General features: G+C 63.5%; 3 protein-coding genes across 13 annotated transcripts in view; 2 read left to right on the forward strand and 1 right to left on the reverse strand.

The window, feature by feature from the left end:
- The window catches only part of FARP2 (FERM, ARH/RhoGEF and pleckstrin domain protein 2), a 63,784-nt gene extending 62,451 nt beyond the window's left edge, over window positions 1-1,333 (forward strand). For 5 of the 8 annotated variants that reach the window (XM_034655582.1, XM_034655580.1, XM_034655584.1 and 2 more), the window contains 3 exons: window positions 171-322; window positions 538-652; window positions 873-1,333. In XM_034655582.1, coding sequence (XP_034511473.1) covers window positions 171-322; window positions 538-607 — 222 coding nt within the window. In that variant the 3' untranslated portion in view covers window positions 608-652; window positions 873-1,333. Of the gene's footprint in view, window positions 1-170; window positions 323-537; window positions 653-869 lie in introns of all 8 variants that reach the window. The other 3 variants (XM_034655581.1, XR_004623710.1, XR_004623709.1) reach the window with 3 other exon arrangements.
- The window catches only part of BOK (BCL2 family apoptosis regulator BOK), a 173,047-nt gene that overhangs the window by 143,896 nt on the left and 17,908 nt on the right, over window positions 1-11,243 (forward strand). The gene's annotated exons all lie outside the window — the stretch shown is intronic.
- STK25 (serine/threonine kinase 25) lies at window positions 1,206-11,178 on the reverse strand. Of its 2 annotated transcripts, XM_034655588.1 has the most exons (10): window positions 7,030-10,679; window positions 6,192-6,248; window positions 5,555-5,663; window positions 4,796-4,953; window positions 4,524-4,709; window positions 4,081-4,226; window positions 3,767-3,881; window positions 3,514-3,585; window positions 1,847-1,983; window positions 1,206-1,660 (listed from the first exon to the last, which is right to left on the reverse strand). In XM_034655588.1, the coding sequence occupies exons 2-10, from the start codon at window positions 6,225-6,227 to the stop codon at window positions 1,621-1,623; spliced, it is 999 nt and encodes a 332-aa protein (XP_034511479.1). In that variant the 5' UTR covers window positions 6,228-6,248; window positions 7,030-10,679; the 3' UTR covers window positions 1,206-1,620. The 2 variants fall into 2 exon arrangements, with proteins under 2 accessions (XP_034511479.1, XP_034511480.1); XM_034655589.1 differs by lacking the exon at window positions 4,524-4,709 and having other exon boundaries at window positions 1,207-1,660; window positions 7,030-11,178.

The raw sequence follows: 11,243 nt of genomic DNA on the forward strand, positions 1-11,243 counted from the left end.
GCAGAGCGGCCGCTGCTCGTCACGCTCTCTTCCAGTTCAGAGGGGGGCGGTCTTCCAGCTCCTTGATCCGCTCCCCCAGGGCTCCGCAGGCCCCCGTGTAGGGGAGTGGGCTGTCAGGACAGGGCGGAGTGGTGGGGAGAACACCTGCAGAGCCACATGCCGCCTCACAGGACGACCACCCCCTGGCCAGCCTCCCGCTGCTGGGCTACAGCGTGAGCGTCCCCCAGGAGGCTGACGGCGTCCACAAGGAGCACGTCTTCAAGCTCCAGTTCAAATCCCACGTCTACTTCTTCCGAGCTGAGAGCAAGTACACATTTGGAAGGTAATCCTGGGGTCTGCCACCAGCCCCTGGGGTCCCCTCCTGTTGCTGAGCATGGCTTCCAGGGTTTTCTCTGGTCCTTGCTTTGTCCCATTCACTCCATCTTTGGGGTCGTCCTCAGAAGAAACTTGAGCACAAGGCCACACGTATGACCAGAGCATCCCCTGACTCCCAAGTGAACATCTTGGGAGCTTCTGATGGTCCACCCTCTTCTCCAGGTGGATGGAGGTGATCGAGAGAGCTGGCAGCTCGCCTGGGAGGGCCAGGCGTCCTGAGGAAGAGGCATAAAGCCCATCCTGCCCGACGAGGACAGAGCCGAGGAAGCAGAACTGGGTCAGCACGTAACCCCGTGACCGCATGTCCCAGCGTCCTCAGTGTAGGACGTGGCAGGGGTAGGACGGTGTGGGGGGAAGCTTCACAGTGACCTCTGGAGGGGTGGCACCCCTTGACCCTGGGAGCACCAGGAGGATTGCACATGCCCGTGAAACTGCAGGCCTGGCTCGGGGCGGAGACCAAGGCCCATGCTCACCCACCCTCTCCTCTCCCCAAGCAGCGCCTGCTGAGGACTGGCCTAGAACAGGACCCTGTGACGCGTGCTGCACGCAAGCCCAGCAGAAGCCCCTCTGGTGCCCGCCCCACAGAGCTCTGCAGAAGCGGAAACCAGAGTTCCCCCAAGGGCCTCTAATTTATTAGTTCCCTGCGTTCCTAACAAATTGAAGAAAATGGACACACGGTCTTCGTTCGTGCTACCATGCGCGCAGTGCCAGATAAAGGGCTTCTTCCCACACCCTGCGTGCCGCCCTGCCCTCCTGCCAGCGGCCCCACGGTCACCACATGCCGTGACAAGGACTCAGAAGCCAGGAACTGGGCCCCACCCGCCACCAGCATCTCTCCAATTCAGGTCTTTATTGAAAGTGGCAGGAGCCTCTCAATGTTCTATGAAAACTAACACCTTAACCTCAGAACATTCAGGGAAGCGAGGAAGTTCATTTTCTTAAAAAAAAAAAAAAAAAAGTTCTGGCTGACTTGAGTACTTTGGAGACACGGTACCTGATCGGACACAAGGCCAATCTACGACCAGCGTGGCCACCGTCCCCCCGGGCAGGGGAGGAGGCAGACGGGCCCCGACAGTCCCCGCTCTTCAGTCCAGGTGGCTGCGGGAGGGCCCTCTGCCGGGGGGAGGCTGTGACCCGGCAGCGAGGCCCACGTGGCCGCAGCACGGGGGGATCCAAATCAGCCCAGGCCCGATGGAGCTCCTCACAATGACCCTTCTCCCCGCGCTCCGCGAGCAGCGGCGCCCTTCAGCGGGTTGACGTCAGGTGGTTTCTGTTGTGGGAGAACCTGCAGAGAAGAATCCTGGCCTGGAGCGCAGGCCAGGCGGGCCTGGACGGCTCTGGGCTCCAGGGCGCTCGGAGCAGGCGGCCTGCTCTCTGAACCGAGCCCGTGGGTACAGCCACTAAACGCAGGCGGGTACGAAGGAGAGTGGGAGAGACGCGCACAGCCTCCTCTCCAGTGTGACGGCCTCACCTCTGCACCCGCTCCACCAGGTGAGCCATCAGCTTGTCGGAGATGCCAGGGCAGGACTCCTCAGCCAGGCTGAAGGCGTTCTCCAGTTCCTCCAGTGCCCCCACGCCCCCGCCGCTCTGCTTGTGCTTCTCCTTGAGCTGCGGAGAGACCACCGTGCGCCCTACCGTGAGCTCCCACCTAAGCGCAGGGCCCTCGGGGAGGCTGTCACAGGAGGCTCGCTCCCGAGGCTTCCCGGCCCCTCCCCGGGACCCTGGGCACCACGCCTCCACCTGCAACAGAGACCCCAGTGGTCCTTCCACCACGGAGCTAGGATGGGCTGGGTCCCTCCAGGCACCAGAGGCTCCGGTGAGGAAGGCAGGTGCTGCCCACCCCCCCCTCCGACGCCCCAGGCAGTCTCAGGTCTTGGTTCTCAAGAGGGGTCTCTACCAGCCTCTCACGCGGCCGCGGGTCAGGCTAACCACGTGGCCTCCTCCCAACCGAGGGTCACAGAAGCCCATGGCTCAGGTCCAGTGGACTGGAGAAACAGCCCAGAAGCCCCAAGTGCCCCACACAGCCAGATCAAGACACCCTGACCCTCGGCCTCCCTACCACTCACGCTGTGGGAACCACATGGAGGATCCCCGCCCTCCAGCTGACGTGGCCGGTAGCAGTTAGAAACAGGTCAGCCCCAGGCTCTGCCACATCCCTCACAGGAACAAAAGGGGAAAGAGCCTGCTGCCTCCCAGGACACCGCCTCCAGCAGCTTCGATCTCAGGCCCAGCCCTGACACGCTGGATGAAGCCATGCTCCCCCCATCCTCCCCACACACAGGCCAGCACACACCATGCAGGGGCTCCAGCGGCCCACAGTCCCGCACCTCACCTGTCCCTCAGCACCCATTCCACCCACTCAGAGCAGCCCAGGGGGGATCCAGAGCTGGCAGGCCGCCAGCCCCTCTGACGTTCACCACCTCTCTCCCAGGCCCTGCCCATTGTGCCCCCCAAGCTCCCGGTGCCTTAGCCTGTGACAGTCCCTCTCTTGCCACCTGCTCCTCTCCAACCTCCTCCCCTGCACTCCAGGCCCCCCAGGTGGGCGCTCTCCTGCCTGAACCCTGAGGCCCCCCCACCCTACCACTTTCCTCAGATAGGCTCTCAGCATCCTGTCCTCCCTCGCTGGGTTCTGGGGGCTGTCACCTGGGGTGGGAACCAGGACTGTGACCCGGGTGTGGGGGTACCTGGCTGCATCGTATTCCTGGGTGTTACCACCCATCAGCAGGTGACACGTAGGGTTGAAGGACCAGTGGAGGGTCACCCTTGAGGCCTCCCTGCCCTGGGCTGGACACCCAACACCGAGAACTGAGCCTCCCAGGCTCTCTAAACAGGTGACCGTCCCGTGTTTGCAATTCAGAATAAAACGTCACAGAACAGTAGTTTTGTTCAAGGACCCCAGCAGGCTGAGAACTCGGGAGGGTCACATGAAGGTACTCTGTCCTAGCCACTTCTGCCCCTTTGCACAGAAAGCCTGGCCCCCAGATCCAGGTCCAACCACAGTGGCTTCCCAGGGACCCAGACACCCCCACAGGGTGGCCAGCAGCCCTCACCGTAAGCCTCATCTAACACCTTGCGGAAGCGTCTGCAGAGCAGCACTACAGCCCTCTGCCGCAGGAGGTCCCCTGGCCCAGCCCTCACCTCTCCAAAGACAGGCCGCACCAGCGTGGACAGGCATTGGGACCTCGGCTGTCTCTTGACAGGCTCCGCAGACTGCAAGGTCAAAGCCAGGGCTGTGAGCAAGGCAGACAAGAGTGCGTGCACGCAGGGGGCAGGCGTGCTCCCTCCCCCCCGTTTCTGAGCTCCGGACAAGGCACAGCCTGTGGAAGCACCCATGCCAGGGTGCCTGCCACCCCCAGAAGCAACCCCCCCCACCCTCCTGGCCAGGTCAGACCTTCTGGGGGCCGTGCAGGGCTGTCCCCTTGTGCAGCTTGCTGTGCGGACTTGGCCGGATGGTGGGGGGGAACGTCCAGATGGGACCCTGTTCTCCGTCCTCAGCGTCTGCATCACTGGGGTGGAAGGTGAAGGGTGGTGAGGGCCCTGGGGGCTGGGATTTGGGGGTCCCAAGGCCCACACGTTCTCTAGCCTCCCACTTATTTTGGAGGCAACCTCATGGCCCTAAATGCTAAGTAGGGCCATCCGGCCTTCAAGGGCCCGGGGCCAAAGGCCCGAGGCCGTGAGGGTGAGCACCGTCGGAGGGGCCCCTACATGTCCGAGTCCTCGGAGCTGGACTCCTCGCCGTGCCCCTCCGACTTCCAGCGCTTGTAGCGGTCGATGAGCTCGGTGAGGAAGGAGGTCTTCTTGGTGTAGCGTGTGATGAACTTGTGCTTCAGGAGCTCCTTGGCGGTCGGCCGCTGCCGGGGGAAAGGACGCGGTCACCGGTGCCGGGGAGAGCTGAGCTCTGCCTTCAGGCCCCGGAGCTCACTGCTCCCCGAGCTCCCCAGGGGAGCCGGTGCGAGGAGCAACTAGGAGGCTGGGGGGGGACCTCCACCCCCCAGTGCATGCTCTCCACAAGGTCCCCTAGAGCTAAGCCCCAGGGAGGGGGCCTCAGGCCCACGCACCTCCCCTGGGGCCCGGCTCAGGAGCAGCACCCCCCCACACACACATTGCTGCTCAGGCCCCTCGCAGCCTGCCCCCGAGCCAGGGCTTACGAATCGGGGGTCCTTGTTGAGGCAGGCCTCCACAAAGTCCTTGAAGGGCTTGCTGTGGTGGCCCTCCAGGGTGGGCGGGCTGTTCTTGGGGATCAGGAACAGCACGCGCATGGGATGGAGGTCAGAGTTCGGAGGCTCGCCCTTGGCCAGCTCGATGGCTGTGATCCCCAACGACCAGATGTCGGCCTGGACAGAGAGCCACACAGGACCGTGGCTGTTGGGGGCTCCCCGGGCCGTGCCGCAGCCACTGTCCTACCCACCACTGTGCCCACCTTGAAATCGTAGGCCGACTGCTTGATGACCTCGGGTGCCATCCAGAAGGGGGTGCCCACAAACGTGTTCCTCTTGATCTGCGTGTCCGTGAGCTGCCCCGCCACCCCGAAGTCGGCCAGCTTCACGTCACCCTGCTCCGAGAGCAGCACGTTGGCAGCTGCTCAACACAGGACAGCAGGTGTCACCCTCCGCGCCGTGCAGGCCCCACCCTGCACACAGCTGCCCCAGGAGACACATGCCACCTGGGGACACCAGCACGTCCTTAGCTTTCCTCTCCAGCCAGCAGGCCAGAGACCCAGGGCCACAGGCACGGCAGGTGCATGGCTGCAAGCATGGGGGTCCCGCCTGGGCACCCCCCACACGAGCTCCAGGGCCCTCCCGGTGTTTGCCTCTGATGACAACCCCAAGAGCAGAGCCACGGCACGGCAGGCGAGTGGACTCTGGCCCTTGGCCTCACGCTCCCAGCTGCCTCCCCGGCTCAGCGGGGCTGGCTCACAGGGTGGGGTGGCTCAAACCCGCAGCTGACACTCGGACGGGGGACCGTGAGCAAGGCCCGTCCCCTCTCACACACGCTGCAGGGCTGAGTTTGCACTGCACGGGGACGGGCGAGTACGTTCTACCCGACAACTGCTCGGCTTCCGACAGCGGGAGAGAATAAAGGCCGGGAGCACTGAGCTACAAGGTCCCGGGCCCCCAGCACCCCCAGCCACAGAGCCCTCCAGCGACCCGGGCACTTCTGTGGTCGGGGGCACAGGGACCTTTGATGTCTCGGTGGATCTTGCGCTCCGAGTGCAAGTAGTCCAGGCCCTTGAGGATCTCGCGCAGGATGGTGGCGATGGAGGTCTCCTCCAGGGGGCCGGGTTTAAGCTGCAGGCAGAGGAGGCAGGGCACGGCCTCAGGCACCCCGGACACAGACCAGCCCTTCCTTCCACGCCACTCCAGACCCGTCGCCAGGGCCCTAACTCGACCACCTCTCTCCCGGGGGAGGGGTGGCTACCCCGCAGACGGCGGGGCCTCCCGCCCCCTTCACAACTCCTCACTACCATGAAGCTTGGTGTGCTGAGGCAGGCGGGAGTGCGGAACAGCCCCTGAGAGCGCGCACCTGCTTGCTGCTTTGCTGCACAGGGGGTCTCAGCCACGCTGCCGAGCCTGTCTGCCTGGGGGCCCCAAGCTCGCCCGCACCCCACAGGCCCAGGACCCCGCCGCACAAGCCGCAGCTTGCTGTCCGGCTTAGACAGCTCCGAACCAATACGCGATACAGCGGAACAGCAGAGGAGAGGAGGCGGGGGTCCTCAGACAGTGGGTCCAGGGGCGCTGCCGGTACAGCCCCCACAGCAACCTCCTCCTGTCTGCTCCCCCGTGGCAAGCTGCCCGCCGTTGCGGCCTACACCTCACCAGGTCCAGTGCAGAACCGCCGCCCAGATACTCCATGATGATCCACAGCTTCGTGCTCTGGGACCAGAGAAACATCCGTCAGCACGGGGCAGAGAGCAAAGGGGCACAGCCCAGCCGGGCCCCCAGGACACACACTCCCCAGCAGGGGTGACTCGGGCCTCCGGCCCCTCAGGGACCCACCACAAAAGGGCCCCAGCAGTCCCATCCAGCTCCCCTCCCATCAATACAACCACTTTGCAGACGGACCAGTGGCTGACACCCCATCAAAAATCCGACCGGGAAGATGGCAGCCCCAGCCAGCACTCGGCCTCCACGTACCAGCACTCCAAGCATCCCTTTCCCCCCTGGGCAGGCCTCCCAGGAGCTGGCACTGGGCTCTGGCTGCAGAGGTCCCAGAGTGCCCCTGGCAGGGCTCCCCGGCGCTGTCCCATGGGGGCTGCTCCAGCCCTGGGAGATGTCCACAGCCAGGCGATGGGTCACCATGGCCACTTCAGAGCTAACCAGACCCCACTCACGTCCTACACGTCTCCCTGGCCCTTGGGGTGGCTATTTTGAGGGGACGACTGCACTGTGAAGCTGAGTCTGTGTTCAACGGCTGGGGTCCCTCGCCCTTCAGAACAGGCCTTTCCTCCCGACTGTCCCCCCCGGGGGGCCAGACCCAGCCCAGACCTTCTGAGCAGGTACAGGGACTCCCAAGGGCCCCCCAGCTCCAACCGCATGGGACACCGGGCATTATCCCTCCACCTCTCCAGAGGCAGGCCGGGCCGGGGTCAGCTGTCACCGGCACTGACCTAAGCATGGGTCTGGCACAGAGCAAGCCCCGGCCCCGCCCAGGCACCTTCAGGTAGGAGCCGAAGTAACGGGTGATGTAGGGGCTGTCGCACTGGCTGAGCACGGTGATTTCCTGCTGAATGTCCTCGATCTCGTCCTCGGCCTCCTCCAGGTCGATGATCTTGATGGCCACCACCTCCTTGGTGCGGTTGTCGATGCCCTTGTACACCTCCCCAAAGGAGCCCTTGCCGATACGGTCCAGCTTGGTGAAGAGCTCCTCGGGGTCCACGCGGGAATGCTGCGGGGACACGGGGCATGCGGCCCATCAGCGGAGCGGTGGGACAGGTCGAAGTGACCATCCCCAAAACGAGGAGCCAGCGAGCTCACCCACATTCTCTTCTCCTTTCTTCTTTTATCCTTTTGTGTTCAGAAAAACTAAATGTACCCTCCGCACAAAGGAAAAGATCCTCCAAGAGCAGAGAGGCCCGGGCACTAGGCAGTGGATCAGGTCATGGAGCAAGTGCAGGGACCGTAAAGGCCCCACACGTGGGGATGACCAAGTGAGGCACGATAACATGTTTAAAGGGACGAGTGGGCAGGGAATGGGGATGTGGGGCAGTGAGGCTATCCCACGCGACAGTGGGGACAGTAGCGAGGCCATTCCGTATGACAGTGGGACGGCAGCAAAGCCACCCTGTACGACAGTGGGGATGGCGAGGCCATCCCTTATGACGGGACGGCAGCGAGGCCATCCTGTACAACAGTGGGGACAGCAGCGAGGCCATCCATTACGACAGTGGGGACGGCGAGGTCATCCCTTACAACAGTGGGGACAGCAGTGAGGCCACCCCGTACGACTGTGGGGACGGCGGCGAGGCCTCCCCGTACGACTGAGGGGACGGCGGCGAGGCCTCCCCGTACGACAGTAGGGACGGCGGCGAGGCCACCCCGTACGACAGTGGGGACGGCGGCGAGGCCAGCCTGTACGACAGTGGGGACAGTAGGGACGTCAGTGAGGCCACCCCGTATGATTGTGAGGACAGCGGCGAGACCAGCCCGTATGACAGTGGGGACGGCGGCGAGGCCAGCCCACACGACAGTGGGGACAGTAGGGACGTCAGCGAGGCCACACCGTACGACTGTGAGGACGGCGGTGAGACCAGCCCGTACGACAGTGGGGACGTCAGCGAGGCACCCCGTACGACAGTGGGGACAGTAGGGACATCAGTGAGGCCAATCCGTACGACTGTGGGGACGGCGGCGAGGCCTCCCCGTACAACTGTGAGGACGGCGGCGAGACCAGCCCGTACGACACTGGGGACGTCAGCGAGGCACCCCGTACGACAGTGGGGACAGTAGGGATGTCAGCGAGGCCTCCCCATACGACTGTGGGGACGGCGGCGAGGCCTCCCCGTACGACAGTGGGGACGGCAGCGAGGCCAGCCCATGAGTGGGGACAGTAGGGACAGCAGCGAGGCCAGCCCATACGACAGTGGGGACAGTAGGGACAGCAGTGAGGCCAGCCCGTACGACAGTGGGGACAGTGGGGACGGCAGCGAGGCCAGCCTGTACGACAGTGCGACAGCAGCAAGGCCATCCCATATGACAGGGACGTCGGCGAGGCCATCCCATACGACAGTGGGGACGTCAGCGAGGCCAGCCCGTATGACAGTAGGGACAGTACCAGGAGAGTCTCGTGAACCACAGGCCTAGTTAGTAAGAACAGACCCGTGCCGCCTCTTGTACCAAACACACCACGCTAAAGCAAGCCTCGCGATGTTAGTAGCAGGTGGAGACCCTCAGGGAAGGGATGAGAAATGGACCAGCACTCACTCATTCTCCTGTAAGCCTAGAAGACTCTTAAACAACAAAGTCTATGAATTAAAACAGAAAACCAACCCAGCATGCATTATCTGAGTTCCCCTGCACAGCTGGAAGCCACACCCCTCGGAAAGGGCTCCCTTTCTCGCCCCCAAGTCAGTTCTTAGGACAGCTACACCCTCACACCAGCTCGGAGTTGAAAACCGACGCTCTCCCGGATGCTTCATCCTGGATACGCAAGTATCCCAGACAACTACACACGGTCCCCGGACTGAGGGGTGCCGAGTGGGTGGCAGAGAGACTGAGCAGAGACCAGCAGTCTGGGCACCAGGACACAGCCGGCAGAGGGGCGTCCATCCGTGGGCTGAGAACCACATTCTTGATGCTGACCCTCCATGAGTCAGGGGCTGAGACGGCTCAACACGGGGGCTCCGTGAAGGATGACAACACCCCTGGGGGTCCCCTAGCCCCTGCCCACATGGCTCCCCAGGCTCCTGAGAACACCAAGCCACTGTGTTCTCAGAGTCAGAGGTAGTCTGCACAGTCCCAGAGTGACGAGGAGGGGCTGGGTGTCCCAGGACCCACGCAGGGTTTGAGGCGCTGGGCGGAGGCGAGGGTGGCCTAGCATCTTGTCCAGAGGCAGAAAGGGCTTTCAAGGCCCAGGGACTCGGATCCTCCAAAGAGGCTGTTCCCACATCCCCAAGCACCTATCAACAAGGGGGCGTCTTAGCGTCAATCTAAAGTGGCCAGACTTAAAAAGGAAAAAAAATCACAGCTCACCATGCTACACCAGCAGGGACTGCTGTGCGCACCGGTGCTGACGGAAGGCCCATCCTGGGGGCAGTGGGTGCCCCATGGTGCCGAGGACAGTTCTCCAAGCAAGGACTCTGCACACACCTGGGAGCCCACCTCGCGCTCACCCCCAGGCAGAGAGGTCCGTGTTGGGCCCTGCTGGCTCCACAGTGAGACATCAGTAGAAACTGCCAATCAGCGGCCTTTCCCAAGGCATGTAACTGGGAGGGAGGGGTCAGCACACAGGCCACACCTGAACGCAGCACGGCGCGTTACCCAACCCTGATCCTGAGCAGGAGGCGAGCCACAAGACCCTGGGCCCCGGGGTGCCGGGGACTTCGCAGGAGAGTTGGGTGGGGCAGGTCCTGGCAGGAGCCAAGGGGCCAAGGGGCCAAGGGCAGCATCTCGGCACACAGTCCCCCACACGAGGCAGGCTGGGCAAGGCCTAGGGACGCGCAGGCCGCCCTCCGTGCAGGAGCCAGAGGCAGGCCAGTGAGGTGTCCGCGCTCACCCTGGCCCAGCCAGGTAAGGAACGTGGCCCTGCTCACTTCTTCACCGGGACCGGCAGCCCAGTCCCAGAACCAGTGCACACGGAGGACAAGGCACAGCAGATGCGTGCAGCCCAGCTACGGCCGCATCCCCAGAATCCAGGCTGAAGGCTTCAGCAGGACACAGGAAGCTGAGCGCCACTCAGGTCCCTCGGGCCCAACTGCGGGGCAGCTCCATTCCTGCTGCTCACGGTCTGAAGAAAACCAGGACAAGGGAGGCATGTGGCTGCAAGTCACAGCTTGGAGAGGCCCAAAACTGTCCGTCTGGTCCACCACAGCAGCCCAACCAAGGAAACCCCCAGAGAGGGCGCTCAGATCTCTACTTCCTGGGAGCAGAGCACGGTGGCGCCCGCAGCCAGAGTTCCAGGCCCCGATCCCCTACTCTCACCCTCCTGGAGTCCCCACCACTGCAGGCTGGTCACCTCAGCAGACACTGTGTCAGGAACACCCCTGCCTGGGACCCTCAACACGACAAGCGTATCACAGGGACCCCGTGTTCCCAGCTCACCGGGAAGGAAAGGCAAGCAGCTCCTGGGTCTGGGCTGCTTTTCTAGGCAATGCAGAGTCTGGACAATCACTCAAGGCTCGAGTGGCTCTGGTGGTCAAGACCCATGTTCTCCAGCCCTGAAGCTGCCAGGTCTGGGGCCACCGCCTGGCAGTGTGTCTGCCGTTCATGTCGCCCCACAAGATGAAGGGAGTGAAGCCATTCCCAACTAGCACACAACAGGCGGGGCAGCCACAGTGCTAGGCACCGGCAGCCATTCCGGCCCGCAGGAACTAGCAGGGCAGAGGGAAGACGGCTACGGCAGGAGCACAGGCTGTGGGGGAGCATGACCCACGACCCTAACAGGGACTGCCCCACATGGCCACAGTGACAACTGCCTCAAGAGAAAATCAGGCTTCCGGCCACTGACAAAGGCCAAGAGTACTGGCCTCTGAAAGGACAGAAGGCTTCCTCCCTTTGGGGTCCCTTCCCCAGCTCCTGCAGCCCTGAAGCGGGTGTGACCTGGCTGCCCAGGGCCAACACCAAGCACCGCCGACCCACAGGGACAGACGCAGCATAGTTCCAATTTCTCATTCTGGGACCCATGGGAAGTATTCCCACAGCTTTTTTTTTTTT

Source organism: Ailuropoda melanoleuca, chromosome 2 (genome assembly GCF_002007445.2).
Source record: "Ailuropoda melanoleuca isolate Jingjing chromosome 2, ASM200744v2, whole genome shotgun sequence".
NCBI classification, from domain to species: domain Eukaryota; kingdom Metazoa; phylum Chordata; class Mammalia; order Carnivora; family Ursidae; genus Ailuropoda; species Ailuropoda melanoleuca.

Coding starts and splice junctions, on each gene's coding strand:
- STK25 (XM_034655588.1), bottom strand. CDS start 6,227: ATGGAGTATCTGGGCGGCGGTTCTGCACTGGACCTG. Junction 4,710..4,795: donor AGTCGGCCTACGATTTCAAG/GTGGGCACAGTG, acceptor CTCTCTGTCCAG/GCCGACATCTGGTCGTTGGG. Junction 1,661..1,846: donor CTGGTGGAGCGGGTGCAGAG/GTGAGGCCGTCA, acceptor TCTTCTCTGCAG/GTTCTCCCACAACAGAAACC.